The sequence below is a fragment of the Lepidochelys kempii genome, chromosome 3 (genome assembly GCF_965140285.1).
Source record: "Lepidochelys kempii isolate rLepKem1 chromosome 3, rLepKem1.hap1, whole genome shotgun sequence".
NCBI lineage: Eukaryota > Metazoa > Chordata > Testudines > Cheloniidae > Lepidochelys > Lepidochelys kempii.
Genome location: NC_136382.1, coordinates 149,662,212 through 149,683,369, shown reverse-complemented (window position 1 = coordinate 149,683,369; position 21,158 = coordinate 149,662,212). Strand labels below are relative to the sequence as shown.

Below are 21,158 nucleotides of genomic sequence, written 5' to 3'. Positions count from 1 at the left end.
AACGGGGCTAAAGGAGGACTTTCCAGTGTTATCTGACCTATTCCACACTCCCAGTGCCCTCTCCGCCAGGCTGAGCTGCTGTGCTAGGGATCTGAGCGTCCACAGTGACACATGTACCCGCTGTAACACCCCCCACCCCAGGGAACCCCCGCTCTGGGATGCAAGCAGATTGCTCTGCACCTGCTGGAGAGGGGAATCCTCAGGCCAGGTGCGATACTCAGGGGGCTCATTTTCATGTCATTATTTGTGCCCCTTAGTGCCAGCAGAAGCCAGTGCCACCTATGCATGGCAAAGCATCGAGTGCCACACCAAAAATTCAACCTCCTGGAACACCAGCATCAGGCAGGGCATAAACACTGAACACTTCAGCAAGTGTCGAGAGGGAAGCACTTGCTTGGCTGAGAACCTCTGGCCTGGCTCACCCTTCTAGGCATGAGCTCTGCAAACATGGCCTCTCCAAGAAGATATTTCAGGGAACAGAAGACAAGGCCCATGATAATATTGGACAGAGAAGCTTCTCAACCAGCCACACATGGAGCATTATGTAGCTAGGTCACCGCTCTCCACCCTCATGCGGAGACTATGATCCACCAAACAGAGTGGTTCAGGGACTCCAGCATCAGCTGGACTGGGCAATAGGTCCATTCGCTGTCCCCACACATATGCACTTGTCACCCTGTAGGGACTGCTGTCAGGGCAGCAGAGGGGACATACTGCCAGCCAGGAAAGCGTTCTTTTGGGGCAAAAGGGGTCTTTGGGCAAGAGGCAGAGCAGAAACAGCTGTTATGCAAAGACTACCGAGGCCCTTTCTTTTCCAGCTGGGAAATCGACAGCTCACTGCCCAGCCTGGCAGATGTTCTCACTGCAGTTACAGGGGCAGCCATCCCCTGAAATGGGGGCAGCCAGAGAGCCTCCTAGTAGGGAGCAGGGGGATCATCTTTCTTACCTGGTCTGTGTAATACATGACCAGGTGAGAAACAGCAGCAGGCATGTGGGTGGAGCTTCCAGCTGGTAGCTCGCTTGTCCCTTAACTGGGAATGCTGGGCACCAAGGGAGTGCGAGAGCCATTGTGTGTCTATTTACAGCCTGGCTCTCTAAAGGGTCTAATTCGCACAAACGCTCAAATACCAGACCCAGGTGACAGAAACCATGCCACACAAGGGCTGTGGGGGTACCATCAACAACAACTAAATATCAAGGCCCTATATCTAAGACACCCCTCAAAATGTATTCAGAGGAACATTTCTAATGAAGTTTCTTTGTAAGGGTTCACAAACAAAACTGGGCTTGGAATGTAAACCCCGGTTAAAGAAGATAAGAAATTGTGCCATTAAAGAATCATAGCCATGCTTTCCAAACTCCCTTCCCCAAACAGATTAAGGAGATAACATCTACTTACTTATAACACTGAAATATAAGTATGCAGGATGGCTAAATTGTCAAATGAAAAGCTTTGCTAGTTCTAGGTTAAGGATTTGTAACTGTGGACAGCAAATGACCTCAGATGAGGTAACACTTAGGCCAAGACCTTGGTGGCATAAGTGTGGTTTTGCCAATTCTTCTTTTACATAAAATTGCTGATCTGCTTAAAACAGGGGTGGGCAAATTTTTTGGCCTGAGGGCCACATCGGGGAATAGAAATTGTATGCAGGCCATGAATGCTCACAAAACTGGGGTTGGAGTCTGGGAGGGGGTGTGGGCTCTGGGGTGGGGCTGTGGATGAGAAGTTTGGTGTGTAGGATGGTGATCAGGGCTGGGGCAGGGGTGCGGGAAGGGGTGCAGGTTCCAGCTGGGGGTGTGGGCTCTGGGGTGGGGCTGTGGATGAGAGGTTTGGGGTGCAGGAGGGTGCTCTAGGCTGGGATCAAGGTTTTGGGGAGCAGGAGGGGGATCAGGGCTGGGGTAGAGGGTTGGAGCATGGGGAGAGGCTCAGGGGTGCAGGCTCCGAGCGCCGCTTACCTCAAGCAGCTCCCGGAAGCAGTGGCATGTCCCTTCTCTGGCTCCTACGTGGAGGCGTGGCCAGGTGGCTCTGCACACTGCACCAGCCGCAGCCACCGCCCCTGCAGCTCCCATTGGAGCGCTGGGGGGGGAAGGGGGGGACACTGGAGCATGTAGGAGCCGGAGCGGGGCCATGCCGTGGCTTCCGGGAGTCATGTGGTGTGGCCCCCTACCCAGAATCCCGGCTGGAGTGGGGCTGATCCACGTGGCATGGCCCCTGACCCAGCGCCCTGGCTGGAGTGGGGCTGAGCCACTGGTGCAGCTCGCGGGCTGGATCCGGCCCATAGTTTGCCCACCCCGGCTTAAAACGATGTTATTGCTGACAGAACAAAGGTACGTATTGTGCTGGAAGTTTTGAGGTAAAAAGAGACAAACCTGTGACAACAAAAAATATGTCTTCATGGGAAGACCCAGGGCAGTGCAACATAAAATGACATGACCCACAAACTGCAAAATCAAACAGGAAAAATGGTGAAGCTGGGTAATTAAAGCTTGTGCAGGAGTAATGTACGGGTTATCCCAAACCCAAAGGGCTAATGTGTTAAAAGCTGACTGAATAAAGATTGAAGTGATCTGTAACTTAGAAATGTACGAAAGATCTAAGAGAACATGGGCTCACACTGGAGAAACACCGTGGCAGAAACTGAAGGAGGGAACTGAAGGACCCCACTGAGGGATCAGAGAAGACGATGACTACCATGGAAGGCGGCACGATTTCCCAGTGCCCCACAATGAGGTAACTTGGGCCCATTTACCAATTCTGTCTTATCTGTTATTAATTGTCTGGCATAAATGTATGGGGACACTATAAGTGACAATAATTGTCTGAAATTGTATAAACAAAGGTAAAAATTGATTAAGCCTAAATAGGGTGGACTCGTGACTCAGTTTCCCAACTTTTTATCCGCACCAAGATAATGCCTCCAATCGCACCCTGCAGATGGGGCTCCCCCACTGGAGGCAATGAAAGATACCACCTCCCTCCTGCCTTTGGCTGCAAGTCTTTCCAAGCACAGCAAGGCAGAGGGGCGCCGGGCCACCTACCAAAGGGGACGATGATGGGGCAGGTGATGCTGTAGGTCATGACCACGGTGAAGACGCACATCATCCAGGCATAGGCGGCTCCAAACTGGAACTCATACGCTTGGTGCTGTGGGAGGAAGCAGAGAGCACATCAGCATGGTACGCAGAGCTACCCAGCGCCCTGGGTAGCGGGAAGCACGCGTGAATGCACAGGAGCGCACGCACTGCTCTGTCCGTGTGCAACGGTTTGTTCAGGCTCTCTGCGGATGGGTCTGTCTGTGAGCACACACACGGCATGGACTTGCCTTAAGAGGAGCTGTGGGAATCCCCCCCACTCTCCCCAGGCTCTCTGGCTGCAGCTCTGATCTTCCTGACGCGATGCCTGTTAGCAGGCTGTTTCCTTAAACACTAGTCAACGTACACTTATGTGCGAGCATGCGTCTGGATGTGCACGGGTATGGCTGTGCAGCTTGCACAGGTTCAGACTCATGGGTGCACGCTTGCACAAGTCTACCACTACAGGAACACGCCCAGTTTGTTCACCAGGGGCCTAACGTGCATCGGGTGCTCGGGGCAGGTCTCCAAGGGTGGCCGCAAACGTGCCCAGCATCTGCTAGGGGAGATGGGGTCGGCTCCACCACGTACCCTCTTGACGTTCCTCCGCTCAGCGGCTGAGCGGGCCAGGCAGAGGCGGATCATGTACATGAGCAGGCCAGGGATGCGCAGCAGGTCCATGGCGTTCCCGATGAAGGCAGAAGCGATGACGTAGTTCACAAAGAAGGCCCCGTTATCAGGCAGGAAGACGCACCTGGGGGAGGGGAGGAGAGTGAGACAGGCAAGTAATGCTCCTTAACCTGACCATAGACATGGAGGGGCATATGGGCTGCAGGTCCGGCTGGGCAGAGAGGAAGCTGACCAGGGCTGGCACTGCCATGCAACGGTCACTGTTCCACCTCTTTCTCCTGACATTCTGCTTTCTAGGAAGCTGGTGTGTTTTACCACAAACAGGCCAGTCTCCCCACATGTCCCCCCAGGAATAAATCTGGCTAGGAAGAACCAGCTCAACAGCTCTAGAAGCAGCTTTGGCTTTGGAAGACCCCACAGAGACTCAGGCCCCCTCTTCCAGCAGGAGGCACTGGATGGGACGGGGCAGGAGCACTCGCTGTGTGGGGAACTCCCCAGCTACGCCAGTCCCAGGCTCTCCCAGCAAGGAGGCACTGGATGGGACGGGGCAGGAGTACTGGCTGTGTGGGGAACTCTCCAGCTCCCAGCAGGAGGTGTGGTAAGGAATGGGGCAGGAGCTCAGGCTGTGAGGCGAGTTCCCCCCAAACTCCAGTCCCAGCAGGAGTCACAATTACAAAGAGAGGCTTTCCCCGCCCCCTGGTTTCAGATACCACTTACTCAAATCGCACTGCGGCCTCAGCCAGGAATTTTTTGTCAAACAGCCAGCGGAAAAACACATCCAGACTAGGGAGAACAATTAAAAACAAAGAGTCTTGTGTGAGTATATAAACGTTTGGAGATCAAGGAGCACAAGCTGTACGCACACGTGGTCACGACCCATCTCAGGAGCTGGAACAACAGCTACTGCGAAAACACAGTAATCTTGGAACACGGATGCTCTCAGACACGTGTATATGTGAGAGCGTGCTGCTGTCCTCCCCTTTCTAGTCTTTAGGACAGAATGTATAGAGGAGGAAATCTTTAGTATATGGTGCGACTACTGGGAAAGAGGGCTCAGACTGTGCTGGGCTGTCTGTCTCTGCCGTCCATCCCATGCACATCGTTGTACCTGTACTTCCTCACTCAATTCTGCAGGGGAGTTAGCAGCAACATCTGCTGCAATTCTCTGCTGACCCGGTGGGGAGTTATGCTGGGGCCTTAAATGGCTGCTTTAAAGGAAAACGGCACTACAATAGGAAGTAGTTTCCACTCACTTGAACCAATATAAAAAAAAAGACTAAAACATTTGACATTATATTATATACATGAAAATTAAAGATGAAATAAGGACGCAGTGATATTGTCAGTCTGAGGATTCATATCAAGACTGGAAGATCAGAACGGCAGACAATTTCTACAGCTCTTTTTAGTGCAAATATTTACACCCCGACCCCCAGAAAAGAAAACATACAGAACTTGCCCTAACAATAGCTGTGGGAATGGTTTGCTGTCTCTGGCTGCAGCTCTGATCTTCCTGCCTCCTGACACGTCAGTGGCTTGTGTATCCAAATCTAATTAATTAAAATACCTTTGATTTCAAGGTAGTCTCAGGCTCCCCGCCCCTCTCCCTGCATCATATTTTTCCTGTTTTTTAAAACATTTTTCTCTCTGCTGGATGAAAGAGCCACACAAACAAACAGGTGAACCCTGCCTATGCAAGGCAAACAGTGAAACTGACCAACTCCAAAGGCCCAGATCCTAAGATCAGTGGAAGTTAGGTGCCTTAATCCCTTTGAGGATCTGAACCAACCTGCCCTCAAACACACAGAATAAACAAGCCGAAAGAAATCCTTGTTCTCTCTTTTAATTCTGTTAGGTTTAGGCCCAAATTCTGCAGCCTACGGACTTGCATGTGCTCATTTGCGGAGCGCAGTTTGACCCTGAAGCATTGCTTGTGCAAATAGCCAGTAAAAGATTCTCAGTCAGAAGTGTGCTTATTTTTAAACCAAGGGGATCCTTTTAAAGTGGGAGCCAAATATAATTAATGGGGTCACACAGCTACTCAGCCCATATCAGTGGAGATTCAGATACAGCATCAGCTATTTTCAAGATACTCCTGGAGAATTTCCCTTACTCTTGTAGCACTTTGCACTCTCCCCCATTCCCTCTTCACGTCAGTGCAGCCTGGGCTCTGAGGCCTCCAGAGCAGAGGACCTGTCCTAGCAGCAGACAGCTGGTTGGAAACCATTTGTGGTGGCTTTGTGAGTGTTGCCATGGAACATTGGCCTGAGGATTTGGGAAGTGGGTCCAGGAGGAAGGCTGAATGGGTGACACTTCATTACAACATGTGGGGAGGCTGGCTGCATCCTGCCCCCACCTGGCTACAATGGGGAATTGGCTGGTTTCGTACAAATGGGCTTATTTAATAGGTTTGTTGGAAGGGGTCAACTGAGCAGGATCTAAGCCCTGTGCAAGTGGAGAGAAATTAACCAGCTTGCACAGAGCTAAAAGGGCCAACCCTGTAGCTCTCGGGCAACTGCCACCATCCCAAGCTCAAGGGGAACAATTCCCTGTTTGCAGTTATAGAGGTGCCAAATGGGCGCGAGGGCAGTCTCTCCTCCATTATACAGGACAAGGCACTGGGCTAAGGGCATCCGCAGCCCAGTGCATCATGTGGCGCTGGGTCTCCAGACCTGCCTTCGCTTCCCACCTGCTCAGGCCCAGCGAAGGCAGCAGCAAGACCATGAAGATGAGGAAGGTGTAGCACTTGTGCATGGTAGTCCTGTTCTCTCCAGACCTGTGGGCACAGAGGAGGCCATTAGCAAGTGGACGGGGAGCCCCACAGTGGGCGACCACACTCATCTATCGATCCATCGTAATGACTTACAATGCACCCTCTAGGCCCCTTTGGTACCGATCTGTCCATTGTACTTGTCTATTATTATTGTTAGATATTTGTATTCTGGTAGCATCTAGGAGCCCATCATGGACCAGCCCCCGGCTGCGCTAGGCACTGTATAAAAAGACTGTCCCAGGACGTGTGAAGGACAAATGAGTACAACAGATAGATAAATGGGGGATTGTTGGAATATTTGAGGGCTCACAATCTGCAATGTCTTTATCCTCGGCAGTGCTCTTATCCCCATGCTATAGATGGGGACAGACTTGCCCAAGGTCACACAGGAAATCTGTAACAGAACAGGGAATTGATCATGGTCCCCTAAACCCCAGACAGGCACTCTAACCACTGAATCATCCTTCCCCTCACCTAGTATACTCCTTTCAGCCCCAGCACTCCCAACCCTCCAGGGGCTCCTCCTGAATCAGCCACAGGAGTGAATGCAGACAGCATCATGCCTGGTGCTTTACAGTCACTGAGGCCTAGAAAAGATTTGCTGGACTGGTAAAGCTCTCCCCTATGGCAGAAAAGATTTGCTGGTATAGCTGGAATGGTAAAGCTCTCCCCTATGGCAGACACATCTTATGCTGGCTAAAAAGTCCTTTTGTTTGTATAGCTTATAACTGTTCATCTTATTTCACACTTTTGTTGGTACAGAATCATCACCCCCAGCCAACACTGGACTACTGGCACACACTTCTAGTGTAGACCCAGGCCTAACTCACCATCACAGATCTCCAGCATGGGGGCTGGGCTCATTCTCTGATTTGGAGAGATGAGGAAAGTGAGGCCCAGGGAAGGGATAGGACTTGCCCAAGGTCACACCCAGCTGGGATTAGAACTCTGGATTTCCAGGGTGCCAGCTCTATGCTCAGACCACTAGACATACTGATTGCAGGCCTGCCGCAATCTCAGCTCAAACAGGCTGAGCCATGTGACCTAACAACATGCGATCAGAGCAGCAGGGTCCGACACAGCAAATATCTTGGCTCATAAATACATAATAACAATCATACACATACAAACGTAATGCCTGCCAGCCATCTGGAGCCCATAGAGCTTAACAGACTGTGCATATTGCAATCAGTTCATCCAGTCACTGAAGTGCAGCCACCTCTGAGATGGGGTCCAGCACCTGATTAACAGCTGCAAAGCACACTACCCCCACAGTTTACGCCAGGAAATGAAATTACAGGCAGATCTTAGATGGGAGGAATAGGACAAGCAGGCCTTGCTCTTGTGCAAGGTGCTGAGCGCACACAGCTGGCAGTGGTGCTCAGGCTGAGAGCAGGCGCTGGCTGTCCTCACCTGGTCCAGTGAGCTTCGAAGAAGGCGGAGTAATACACGATGGTTGGCAGCAGAGCAGAGAAGCACCACAGCAGCAGGGTGGGGAAGAATTGGGTGATGATGGGGTTCTGGGAAGGCAAAGAACACACTGTTCATTGCAGTCAATGCAAATCCAGAGGCTGGGCACGTGCGGGAGGGCAGCAAGCTAACCTGCTGCATCGCCAGTGGCAGAGGACAAGAGCTGCCAGCAGAGCTGAGCGTGTCTCTGCCCCTTTGGGGGCTGTATCCATAGGGGCACTTTCCTCAACTTGGGAATCCTGGATGGGAACCCGCAGCACCTCTGCCTTATCCCCTGGTGAGAAGGAGAGTCTGGGAGTTGTATAGGGCGGGGAATGAGGCACCAGCCCAGGCCCTGCCCTGGGACTCATTGGTCTCCATGCAAGGGTGCAGCTACTCCAATTGTCGGGCTGGGGTTTTTCCCAAGTGTAGAGGCAGCCTAATGCAGTCAGTGTATCCCCTATAGCTCTCCTTTGCTCTCATAACACTTTGGTCCCTCAGCACGTCAGTGGAGTGTTTGCTTGGTCTCTGTTATGGTAGGGAGAGCCAGGATTTCCTCCCACTTGCCATGCATACAAAACTGAGTGCTGGCTGCTGGCCGAAGAGCCCGGCAGTCCCTTGGGAGAGTGCAGATTGCCTGTTTGCCCAGGTTCTGACAAGAGAGGGATCCTCAAGGCCTCTCATATGGTCGCAGGCAGAATCCTTGGCCGCTCTCATCTCCTCTGCAAATGCAGCCACCTTGGATGCTCTGGCTCCAACAGCACATGCTCTCTGTTCTACTCCAACAGGCTCTGTGGTGCCGCAGCTCAGGAAAGGGCAGGGAGTCTGGCTGCTTTCTGCCCTCACAGAGCAGAGCGGTGCCCACACAGCAATGATGTAGACAAGGCCCTCCCCTCCCCCCACAGGAGCACTTGAGACCAGTAGGGACCTTGCTCGGCCTGATGGGGTCAGGCCTAGTCTGTCTGGATACGTGAGGTGGAGGGACCAGTGCACATTCGTGACCCACCCCCACCTCCCCAGGGCTGTTCCATGGGACGGGAGGAAGGGGAGGGCTCCTCATTCCTGCCCCTGTCCCCCTGGCAGGCCTTACGTTCAGATACTCCACGGGCTTGGTGACGTTGAACTTATCCATGGTGGTGATGATGATGGCGGGAGTGGTGAGGAAGAAGAGGAGGAGGAAGAGGACGACGTTGATAACCAGGCAGCGGATCCACCAGATGAAACCCCGGATGGAGAGGTGTTCCCTGGGGGGAGACAGGGTGCAGAAGCCAGTCAGGAGAGGATCACAGGGGGAGGCAGAGAGGCGCCAGAGACATTGGTCTGTGCTGGGCAGAGTCTAGGATGTTACTCTTCAAGTGCCTGAACCCCCTTTAGAGGCACCCAGATCCCACTGCTCCCCATACAGAGTCAGACCCATGGCCCAGCCAGGCTGTGACCCTGCACCCAGATGTTTCAGTGGAAGCTAACCCCTCCAGCCAGCTGTGTGGGCCTGTCGATGGGGATACTCCCTCTTCTGAGCTCCTGAGCTGCCAAGGGCACTCCTGGGCTAGGCCCATGGCCCTGATGGTTCCTTCCCTTTACCAGGCTGTCTGTGCCCCCATATCCCTGCTGCTGCCCAGACCGGCCCGGCAGGAGATGCGGCCTGCTCACCAGTAAATGTTCTGTGGGTCGGGGGCATAGGTGACGGTCCAGTTGGAGATATGGAGGGACTCGCTGCAGGAGGAGGCCCGAGGCTCCCCGCGGCACGCGCAGCCCTGGCACTTGCATACGTTGAAGTCTTTGAGGATGCTGGAGGCAAGAGGAAGAGGGGGAGAGTGTGAGGCATCCCCAGAAGGGGAGATCATGGAGGCTGAGCCCGCAGCTATCGGGAGGGGCACCTGGGCATTATTTTCTAGCCACTCACACGCCTGCCTGGAAATGACAGCGACTCTCCCTCCCGTCCCCTCCCTAGTCCCATGGCGGGCCCCTTGCACTCACATGGCCGTAATAGTCTCGTTGTGGAAAGTGACGAAGGCCATCCCCAGAGGCTTCTCGTTCACCTTCTCCTTCTCCCGCTTGTAGTCATCCTTGAGCTTCTCCTCCAGCTTGGTGTAATACTCGATGGCCTCCACCTGGACACACGGATGCGGGTCAAAGCCAAGAGCCACGCAACCCCACCATGCTGCTGCCCCCTCGGGCCCCAGGCCGGGCATGCCTCCAGAGGGCACAGTGACACTCTCCTCCCCGTGCGCTACAGCCAGCGGTGGGGGGCACAGCCAGGCTAATCCAGACCAGCCGCTTGGTGCATCAGTGCCACTTGGTGTTAGGATTGAAAGAATCAGAGTTAACGAGGCAAATGGGTGGGAGCTGGGGCAGGGGGCTGTTTAGTGGGGGGCAGCAGGGACAGTAACAACAACGGAGAAAAACGAGCTCTCTCTCCTTGGAGGGCCCCGGAGACGCTAAGGACAGACAAAGGGACAGCAACAGGCTGGTGTGCCAGGATTTGGGCTGAGCCCTCCTCTACGTGGGGGCTGGCAGGAGCTGGGAGCGGCATGGCGGCGGTCTCCCAGCGCCCCCCACGCCACCCATGCTACTGCCTAGTGCCCTTCCGCCCCCTGCCCCCGCACCTCCTCACAGCCCTTGATGACGCAGCAGCACAGGTGGCCGCAGGGCTTGGGGTTGATCATCGACGAGGCGTTCTCCTTGGTCTTCAGGTTGGTGAAATAGATTTTCCCACGTTCTGCTTTCTTCCTGCAAGCGGAGGCGGCGGGAAGGGAAGAAGAGGCTCAGACAGGCCCTTCCCCTGGCTGCGACCACCACAGGGGCAGCAAGCAGGGAGAGCGGGTGAGAATGTAGGGAGGGTGGTGGTAGAGAGCACGGGGGCTCGATCTGCGCATGTGAATCTCAAATATGTACTTTTTTTAAGAAGGTTCCCACTCAGCTGAAGCGGAGGCTACTGGGATTTCGTTACCCCAGGGTGAGTAACCAGGGCCCCTAGGAGCGTGTAACTAACTCTCCTCCCACGCCGGGTGGAAGCACAGCTCAAAGGTGGCACCACAGACGCTTAAGGCTCCACGCCAGGGCGTGGGAGAATCCCAGGCTCACTGCATGACTGCAGCAAGTCACTGCCCCTGTGCCTCAGTTCTGATCCTTCCCGGGCTCACAGCGGGGCTAAGCATCAAATCCGTTATGATCTGCAGAGTTCAGACACTGTGGTTGTGGTGGGGGCCATACAAGCAGATTGATAACCCCAGAGCAGCCCAGATAATTCAACTCTGCCCTACTCCACTCTGCCATGTACCCAACACCAATGCTTAATGTCTCCTCAAAGTCTGAGGCTCCCCACACACAGCTCTGCCCATACCCCCCTTGCCATGACCTGCACCCCCTGCTATCCCAGCCCTGGGCTCCCCTCACCCTGACCTGCAGCCCCCCTGCTATCCCAGCCGTGGGCTCCCCTCACACAGCTCTGCCAGTGCCCCTCTAACCCTGACCTGCACTCCCCCTGCTATCCCAGCCCTGGGCCCCTCAAGCAGACCCTATCTCCTGAGCTAAATAGTCCCCAATTCCTTTGCTGTTTAGTGGTGCAGACAGGGCCTACATAAAGGACTAGCCCGAGACCATCCCATGCATTTTTTTGGTGACCTGTTCTCTGTAACCCTCCTGTTGCTGAGTCTCACCCCAGCTGCATCTCTTGTGCTCTGTGCAACACTCCTGGCCTAGGCTTGTTGGGGGCCCTCCATCCATACCTGCCCCAGACTTTACCTCTCTGTATCAAGGAACATCAGCCTGGCCACGTTGTAGCAGGGACGCGCCTCCAGCACAGTGCAGTTGGCATATGCCTCCCTGTGGATAGGAAACAACCCCCGGCTCATTAGCGATGAGGTGGAAAGCAGCAGCTCGAACAAACCCTCCAGCAGCCAGTGGGATTGCTGCGGGTGGGTGGGAACCCAGACTCCATCCTCAGGCCTAGTCCCAATCATCAGGAAATTCTGCTAAAGCTGTGCTGGGTGCGGGGGGAGGATATCGCCCATGCACTCTGCTCTTATGGGGGAACATGGTGGGGAGGAGAGTGCCTGCTTGGAAAGCAGTGTTCTTGGGCTCCTCTTCAGTCCTTTCCCCCTGGAAGAACCAGGGTCTCATTATGGGGCTTCTAAAAACAGGTGGTGGAGGGGAGAGTCCTCTACTGTTGGAGAGGGTCTGGGTGTACCTCGGCCACCGCCCCCCCACACTCCGTCCCCCCTGACATCCCTTGGTTTGGTCGTGTCCAGGGAGATTTCTATAGGGACAGGGTTGGCGCTGAAGGGTTCAGCATTCCCCCTCCCCTGAGGGCTGGGACTAGAGCTGCTTTCTATATTGATTTTTTGACAAAAAACCCCAAACATCTGAAAACCAATACCACTCAATTCAGAAATGCCACCATAGTGCCTCATGGGAGTTGTAGTTTTGGTGCCTTATGTCCACATCCTCCTCTACAAACCAGGCTCCCCTGCTGGACTACATCACTCATGATGCACTGTGGCACTTGGTGCATCATGGGAGATGTAGTCCAGCCCACAGAATAGACTGTAGGCATGAGGCACTTGAACTACAACTCCGATGAAACAGTGTGGTGACAATACTTGTTTTAAAATTTATTAAATTTTTATAGTTTTCAATTTTTTGCCAAAAAGTTGAAATTTTCTGCAGAGGAAAAAAGGTAGCTGAAGCTGGGACCCAGCATGCATGCACAGACTCACTCAAAATGCTTCTTGATCTTCTCCGACTCAGCATATTTTGAGATCCCATTAATGAAGAGAGTTCGCTTCACCTGGAAGAGACAAAGGGGCAGGGGGAAGTGAGGGCAGTATGGGAACCCAAACTAGGGCAGCACAGGACACCACGCTGTGGCCAAGGGGTGACGCCAGGTTAGGGTTAATGTCAGGGGAGTGGCTCACATTTTCCCGGCGGTGCCCAGGGCTACACATTTAGCAGGTTGTCTCCCATCCCCCACCAGCTGGCATGGGGGCAACCCGCCACGCAGCCAACATTTGCTCCAGCTCCAGTTGTGTCCTGGCGAGACGGTGATACAACAGCTGCCTGAGCAGAGATGGGGTGGGGGCATTAACCATAGGCGGCGAGGTGGCTTTCAGTGGGGGAACCTAGAATGTACCTAGCAGAGGCGGTGCCTAGTGGGAAGGGACAGGAGATCGCACACTCACTGCTGCAGCTCAACTCACCCAGTGGGGGCCCTGGAGACCCTGGGACTGTTACAGTTGCATCAGGGGTGAGGTGCGGGCAAGAACCCTGCACGGGGAGTCACCCCCAGCATGAACGGGAGGCATGGCTGGGGCAGCAGAGAGAGGGAGGCTGGAAGAGCCGAGAAAGGGAGGCTGGAGGAGCCAGCCTTACCAGGTCATCCTCTTTGTAGCGCATCTTGGAGGTGTGCCGACGCATGCTGTACACCGTCAGCAACAGGTACAGGAAGGCAAAGGACGTGTGCAACCACAGCAGGTTATTTCTGTCATCAGAGAGACACCACTCAGCTGAGGCCACCCGGTCGGTGCCATGAACCCACCCCCACCTGGTGCATGGCCAGTCAGCCAATGTGGGCTACCCCACTCCCTCCAGGGCCAGGCTAGCAGCCAAGGGCACTGCACCTGGGGACAGTCCAACTGGCTGGCATGGTGCATGCATGCTGAAGGGCTGCTACCCAGCACAGGGCTCAGTGGTGGCATCCCAGAGGCTGCTCCCAGGTTTTTGTTCTGGAGACCACGGCTGGGACCTGGCTCTGCAGAGCGAATGAGCTGGGACAGCAGCAGCAGGGGACAGAGGAGGCAGCAAAGCAGCCTCCCAGGCCTTCCTGGGGTAGCACCCCCTGTGGCTCCACCTGATGCTCTCCAAGGGCCCCACTCCGCCCCCTCCTCAACGTACCCAGAATTCAGGTTAGCGATCGTTGTTCTCCCAAAGCTGTAGGGGTTGTTCTCTGGGGAGAGAGCGACAGACAGACACCTTTAATTCAATCCAGAGGGTTGTGGTTTGGGCTGTCTGGGCTGGGACGTCATGGAGCAGGACAGGGTTGCTCTGGGAGTCATCCCTGCAATGCCTCTGAAAATAGAATCACCCTGCAATCCACGTGAAACACTGAAGGGTCAAAGGTTAAGTTTCTGAGCTCCAGTTTTCCTGGCTGAGTTGCAAGGCGGTGAGGGCTCAGCAGAACTCCCCTCCCCACTGAGAGTGAAGCCCCCGCCAGCAACAGCTTCCCTGCCAGCGGGCGCTCCCAGCTGCCACTGCAGCGCCAGGGCAGGAAGGGATGCTCCCTCACCTCAAGAGCCCATGTCCTGACTGGCCCCCCTCTGCAAGGACTCTTGCTAGGCTGCTGTGAGCAGGGCTGGCTAATTCCTTTCAAAAGGTGGGAATGCAACAGGGCCAGCAATAGCCCCCCCGCCACTCACCTAGCAGGTCCCCTGAGAAGTTCACAGGCAGCACGATGCCAACGGAGAGCACGCCCACGGCCACCAGCAGCCCTATGATGTGCCGCTGGAAGGAGAGATAATGGACTGCATCGGCCCCGCACTTATCCCGGATCTCATCGTCCCTGGCAAGGACACAAAGGCGGTGAGGCATCACCTAATAAGGGTACGGGGCCAAATCCCAAGAGCCCTTCGGCGCCCAGCGCCCAGCACCTTAAGCACCCAGAGCACTAGGCCCTAACGCCAGGGCTAAAGGAGTTCTAATAACGCCATCGCTTAGAGGAGCTGCAGAGCCCTCAGTCCTAGCCCAGGGAGTGGCCAGTTAGGGACCTCAGCACCTTGCAGTCTGGCCTTGCACTAGCCCAAATACGAATCCACTAGCCAACATCCATCTGCTGCAACTGCACCCCAGTGCTCCCAGCCCCTGCAGGATAGGGATGCTCACTCGTGGCAGCCTGTCAGGCAACTGTGCCCATGCAATCCACTGTCACTGTAACCCCCGTGGGTTCCCCATCTGCCAGAGGGGGTAATGGCGCCGACCGCACAGACTTTAAGAGCTAAGGATGGAAAACACTAGAGAAGAGCTTTGGGGCACCCTCTTCTTGAGGCCCTGGTAGGTCCTCCTGACCTTCACTGGCACTGGACCCCGCTTTGAGAGCAACGGGCGCAGCAGGGACCAGAATGAAGCAAGAAAGGGGGTATCGCCTCCGAGCAGGAGCTCGGTGGGCGGAGGGAAAGGGTTTGTGCTTGGGCACTGGGAGATCTGGGCTGAATCCCCTGCTGCGCCACAGGCTCACTGGGCAACCTGGGCAAGTCACTCAGGCCCATCGAGACAGCCGTTGGCAGGCGTAACCCTCAGCGCAGGTCCCAGAGGGGTGCTAGCTCGGCTCCGGCGAGCGTGTTACGAACCAGCAGGGCGACCGCAGCGGGCTAGCGGCACGGGTACGTTCCCAGGGGCCCGGTGGGCTTGCACTGGGGTGGCAGGCCCAAGCCGCTGCCAGTGCGGTTGCAGCTACACCGCTGTTTTTAGGCACTAGCTCAACCAGAGCTCGTGCATCCATCTAGCCGCAGTGGGAAGCATGCCTGCACAGACCTTCCCTTAGTCTCTTTGTCTCCCAGTTCCTCAGCTGTAAAACAGAGCAGTCCGTCCTTTGTCTGCCTTTTCTAGCTGGCCCATAAGCTCTGTGGGGCAGGGGCCGTCTCCTACTGCATGCTCGTACAGCACCTACCGCAAGGGGGGTTTGAGCCCGCGTGGGGCTTCCAGGTGCTACAACGAGCAACAACCAACCACCCTAGAGCGCCACAGCGCCAGGTCCCCCACTGCCCCCACTGGCCTCTGGGCCCTGGAAGTGGCTAAGCTCTAGAACCAACACTTGGATTCAAGGGCCACTTACTTTATCCTGAAGATGGCGGTCAGCCAGGAGCAGAAGCCCTGTGCAAAGAGACAATGGGAGCCCCAGGTTAATGAGGGTTCTCTCAGCCATACTCCCCCTTGGTAGGCCCCAAGTAGACTAGCCCCACTGCTCTCCTCTCCCCAGGCAATATAAGGCTCCTCTTCCCTGGTTTCCCCAGGACAAGTGGTTCCCCCTGCCACGAAAGCGAAGCTGAAAGGGCACACAGACCACAAATGCCCAGGCATGTAGGATCCCAGATATGCCCTTCTGTGATAGGTCACAGGTTCTCCTGACACATCAGTCACTCGCCTGCATATGACATGGGCCAGGCTCAACACCACGACCAACTGGCTGGTCACCCTCCCAGTTGAGTCATGAGGTCAAAGCAGCCATTTTGCTACATTACAGTGAGCGATGGGGACAGTGCAGACCCCAAGGGCCGCCAGTTAGCACAGGAGCTCGGTCAGGAGTCAGCTGTCCCAGTGCAGGGTCACATCCCCAGGGGACACCTCAGCAATCAAACAGGAGAGGAGGAACACAAGATAGACTGGAGAGGGAGCGGGAACTAGGCCAGGGCTCCTCATGGCATGACACACACCTAGACAGAGAGCATGTCTCCTGGGAACCACCCTCCTATTTGTCAGCCTACCCAGACCCATCCCATTTCACCAAAGCTGCTTCTGACGGGAAAAGGGGGCAGTAGGGAAACATTGCTCCTCTGATGCTAAACTACGGAAGGGGTTTTTCCACTGGATTAGATTTTGCTCCTACTCACGTTGTCCCTCTGGTCGAAGTCCACGGAGCTGGAGACTGAGGTGAGGCGCTCATAGCGGTCGTGGCTGTCAGAGTGCAGAGCGGATGCCACACTGAAATTACAGGGTGGGTGGGGGGAAAACAATCAAAGGGTTAACAAAGGGGAAGAGAGAAGCTCAGCCAGGAAGCAGCACCCAGGAGGTCAGAGGTTAATTCAGGTCAGTTTGCCCCAGGCGAGATGGAGAGAGAAGAGCCGCAGAGAGAGGACAGCAGTTAGTGGAAAGCCCCTGCTCAGACAGCACTGTTCACACTGGAGTACTGGGGGTGTGCTGCAGTGCACAGGGCCAGCCTCACAGACACCCAGCTCTGCTGGCCTTCACAGGGACTGACAGAAGGGGAGTAGGTGTGAGCAGCTTCCCTGTCCTTCCACTCTCCCTGCTAACTCCTCACTCCCAGGCCTGGCTGGAGACACCTGCATCAGCCCAGGCACATTATCAGAGAACATGAAGAGTCTGTGCACGTGCACAGGAGAGAGTGAGGACATAGTAGATTACAGCCATACCCACCAGTGAAGAGGGGCCTGCAGAGGCTGCCACAGGAGGAGAGGTTAGGACTCTAGTTTAGTTTAGAGAGGCGATGAATAAGAGGGGACCCAATAAAGGGACACACAATAACCAATGGTTGCACGTAGGTCAGTTGGGATCTCCCGTTTTCCCTTTTATAACCCAACAGCAAGGAGGTGCCCCATGAAATTAAGAGGCAAACTTTAAAACTGATGAAAGGAAGAGATACCCCCACACAATGTGAACAGTACCCTGTGGCACGCCACAGGATATTATTGAGGCCAAGAGCCAAGCAAGGTTAAAAGACAGTAAGAAAGGACATTTATAGGAATAAATATAAATCACAGTTACTAGCTAGGATAGAAATGTCTGAGGTTTGACACACTTCAGCTGATCATCAATTGCCAGGGCTTCCCATACTGGGAGGTTAGTCTAAAATTATCCCCTAGATTCGAGGGGTTCTTGGTCCTTCTTCGGAGGCATTTGGTGTTAGTGAACGATGTCAGAGATAGGATCCTGGAAAAGATGGACCATTGGGATGGTTCAATTCCTATGTCCTTCTGGATGACTAAGCGGGTTGGTGGGAGAGTGAATTAACATACATACTTTTTTCTTTTCTTTTTTTGTAAAAAACACACACCATGTAGCAAATATATTAATGCAAATTATAATAAAGTATTTCATTTCCAGGATCGTTCCAAATGGCAGATGAAATTCAATGTTGATAAGTGCAAAGTAACACTCAGTAGAAAAAAAATCCCAACTTTGCATATGTAGTGATGGGTTCTAAGTTACCTGTTACTCCCCCAGAAAGAGATTGTCTCTACGGGAGTCACCGTAGACAGTTCTCTGAAAACCACTGCTCAGTGCACAGCAGCAGTCAAGAAGGCTAATAGTATGTTAGGAACTATTAGGAAAAAGACAGATAATAAGACAGAAAATATCATAGTGCCACTATATCAATCCATGGTATGCCCACACCTTGAATACTGTGTTCAGTTCTGGTCACCCCATCTCAAAAAGCTCTGGAACTGGAAAAGGTTCAGAAAAAGGCACTGAGGTCCCTAACGGGGCACTCTCGGGGCTACCCTAAACCTCTACGAGAAGCTGGGAATGGAAGACTGCATGCGTCACTCCATAATTGTTCCTCCATGATTTCCCCATCTCCTTACCCGGAGTGTTTCCTCCCTTGTTCTCTGATCCTGCCTGCACACCTCCACCATGACTCCCTCTCATGCTCTGCAAGCTGGTTCAAGAGCAGGGGGGCTTGTGCACAGTGGGAGTAGCAGCTTGCCCCCCATTCAAATCGGAAACCCTAGAGCTGGGAAACACAGGGGGAGGCGAAAGGAGAGGTCTGGCTGAGGTTCCTTTCCTGCTCCTCAAAGCCAGGCCCAGCAGAGATTGCTCCATAGCCTCAGCTGGGTCCGTACTGCAGAGTCTGGCTGGAAATCCCTTCTCAAAGGGCTAGGAAAACAGAGGGAAGACGGTGTGTGTAGGGGGCTGGGTTAATAAGAACATAAGAGTGGCAATACTAGGTCAGACCAATGGTCCATCTAGTCCAGTATCCTATCTCTGACAATGGCCCTTGCCAGATGCTTCTGGAAGTTGGAGATTTAGGGACACCCAGGGAATGGGGTTGTGTCCCTAATCATCTTTGGCTAATAGCCATTGATGTACCTACACTCCATGAACTTATCTAATTCTTTTTTGAACCAGTTATTGGTTTGGCCTTCACAACATCCCCTGGCAAGGAGTTCCATAGGTTGACTGTGTGCTGTGTGAAGAAATACTTCCTTTTGTTTGTTTTAAACCTGCTGTCTATTAATTTCATTGGGTGATTCTTTGTTCTCGTGTTATGTGAAGGGGTAAACAACACTTTTTTAGTCACTTTTCCCACACCAGTCATCATTTTATAGACCTCCATCATATCCCCCCATAGTCATCTCCAAGCTGAAGCATGCCAGTCTTTTTAATCTCTCCTCATGTGGAAGCTGTTCTATACCCCTAATTGTTTTTTTGCCCTTCTCAGTACCATTTCAAATTCTAATGTATCTTTTTTGAGATACAGATCTGCATGCAGTATTCAAGATGTGGGTGTACCATGGATTTATATAGTGACATTATTATATTATTATAGTTTCTATCTTATTATCTATCCCTTTCCTAATGGTTCCTAACACTTAACTTTTTTTGACTCAGCTGCACATTGAGTGTATGTTTTCAGAAAACTATCCGCAATGACTCCAAGATCTCTTTCTTGAGTGGTAGCAGCTAATTTAGACCCCATCGTTTTATATGTATAGTTGGAATTAGGTTTTCCAATGTGCTTCACTTTGCATTTAGCAACACTGAATTTCATCTGCTATTTGCCCCCCTCCCTGAGTTTAGTGAGATCACTTTGCCACTTTGCAGTCAGCTTTGGACTAAACTATTTTGAGTAATTTTGTATAGTTGGCAAACGTTGGCACCTCTCTGTTCACCCCTTTTCCACATCATTTATCTGGGTTAAGCAAATTGTTCATGGAGCAATAGTAGGGGAGGAGGTAATTTCTGCCCAGAGGAGGTGATGATGGAGGTCAGGATCCTGGAACATTTTGCATTAGTAGCATCACAGCTGAGAAGGAAACGAGGCCAGAGAACATAGTGCGGGACCTGAACATGCACTTGGAGCTTGAGAAAGTGGGAGTTAGGCTGCTGAGGAAGCAAAGGGGAAGCGTGTGATTACCTGAGGTGGGAGTTATAAATGGCAGGACACTCAGAGAGTTCTAGCAGTGAAGAGGGGAGACCTGGAGATGGCTAAGCCCCGAAAGCCTCCAGTAGGCAGAGACCTGCTTCAAGGAGCACACAACAGCTGGGATACAGCGTACGCTGTGGCAGCTGGGCCTCAGCTCTGCGGCACGGGCCCTGAATCACATAGCAGTTGGCTATGGCAGATTCTGGGGCAGCTTGCTGCCTAAGCGTTCAAAGCTGGCTGATGTGGGACATACAGAAGGCCTCTCTTTATGAGCAAAGACCAAGATGGCTGTCCACAGATGGGCCACAAGCTGGTTGCTGTTCTGGACAAGGTTGGAGCCGTGGGGCAAAGGAGCAGCTGAAGTCACCGAGAAGAGAAACAGTGGGAGAGCCCCAGCAGGCTAAAATCCTGGAAGGGGAAAGGAGGGATGAATTGAAGGAAGTGGGAAAACCTGACAGCAATAGGAACAGAGGGAAATGTGGAGCCATTCAAACTGGATCCTCATAACAGGCACTACCAGGCAGAGGATCAGATGGAGAAGAGCCCAAGGGAGGTTAGGGGCCCAGCAAGTGACCAAGAAGCAAACGGTCCTCATTACTGATTCCATGGTAAGGCCTATGGCCAGAGACACCTGTGACCCAGTTAAAGGAATTAGGATGATACATGCTGCCTGCCAAGTGTCCTGAGAGGAGACTGGAGAAGAGCAGAGCAGCTCCTGAAGAACTTGGCTCTCCCTCCATCCCAGCTGATACCTACATAGGAATTAATGCCATGAGTGAAGGGTGATTAGAAAGGCTTCAAGGGGTGTGGAAAGAAATGAGAGCGAAGAACTGATGAGACAGATGCTTGCAGGTCTGAGGCTGCATATGCAGACACACCTCTCCACAGGAGAGAGCCACTCTCTGCACTGCCCTGGGAGACTCAAACTGGGATCCTGCGCTGAGCTCTGGGCCCCTCAATTCCACATGCCTTATGGCCTGGAGCAGGGAGGGGCTAGCTCCTTTCTCTGGCTCCGTAGCTGGGTGACTGTTCTGTTCCGACTCCTCGGTACCAGAAAGACAACAAACTGAGGATGTGCAGAAAAGGGCAGCGAGGGACCAATGTGGAGAAAAGAGTAAGGAGGGCTATATCTGACAAGCTTGGCTTGGCAATGAGAGAGTGTGTGAATTGAGTGGGAGGAGGAGGAGAGGGTCTGTTTAGGGAGATGCAGGAGGGCATAACTAGGAGTAACGCCACAACATTAACAAAAGGATTATTCGAATGACACTCGGGATACACTTCCCGACAGTGAGATACGCTGGGCTCCCACGGAGCGTTGGCAGCCCCAGCAACTAGGACATTTAACGCCAGGCTGGGCAA

At 53.5% G+C, this 21,158-nt stretch overlaps 1 protein-coding gene across 3 annotated transcripts in view; it reads right to left on the bottom strand.

The window, feature by feature from the left end:
- TMEM63B (transmembrane protein 63B) overlaps positions 1–21,158 on the bottom strand; it is a 90,519-nt gene that overhangs the window by 5,992 nt on the left and 63,369 nt on the right. For all 3 annotated transcript variants that reach the window (XM_073338490.2, XM_073338487.2, XM_073338489.2), the window contains 16 exons: positions 16,525–16,615; positions 15,750–15,787; positions 14,338–14,480; positions 13,817–13,868; positions 13,295–13,403; positions 12,643–12,713; positions 11,669–11,749; positions 10,531–10,654; positions 9,902–10,035; positions 9,575–9,712; positions 9,015–9,168; positions 7,889–7,995; positions 6,392–6,478; positions 4,420–4,485; positions 3,664–3,826; positions 3,040–3,145 (listed from right to left, as the gene is read on the bottom strand). In XM_073338490.2, the coding sequence (XP_073194591.1) occupies positions 3,040–3,145; positions 3,664–3,826; positions 4,420–4,485; positions 6,392–6,478; positions 7,889–7,995; positions 9,015–9,168; positions 9,575–9,712; positions 9,902–10,035; positions 10,531–10,654; positions 11,669–11,749; positions 12,643–12,713; positions 13,295–13,403; positions 13,817–13,868; positions 14,338–14,480; positions 15,750–15,787; positions 16,525–16,615 (1,664 nt within the window). The remainder of the gene's footprint in view (positions 1–3,039; positions 3,146–3,663; positions 3,827–4,419; positions 4,486–6,391; positions 6,479–7,888; positions 7,996–9,014; positions 9,169–9,574; positions 9,713–9,901; positions 10,036–10,530; positions 10,655–11,668; positions 11,750–12,642; positions 12,714–13,294; positions 13,404–13,816; positions 13,869–14,337; positions 14,481–15,749; positions 15,788–16,524; positions 16,616–21,158) is intronic.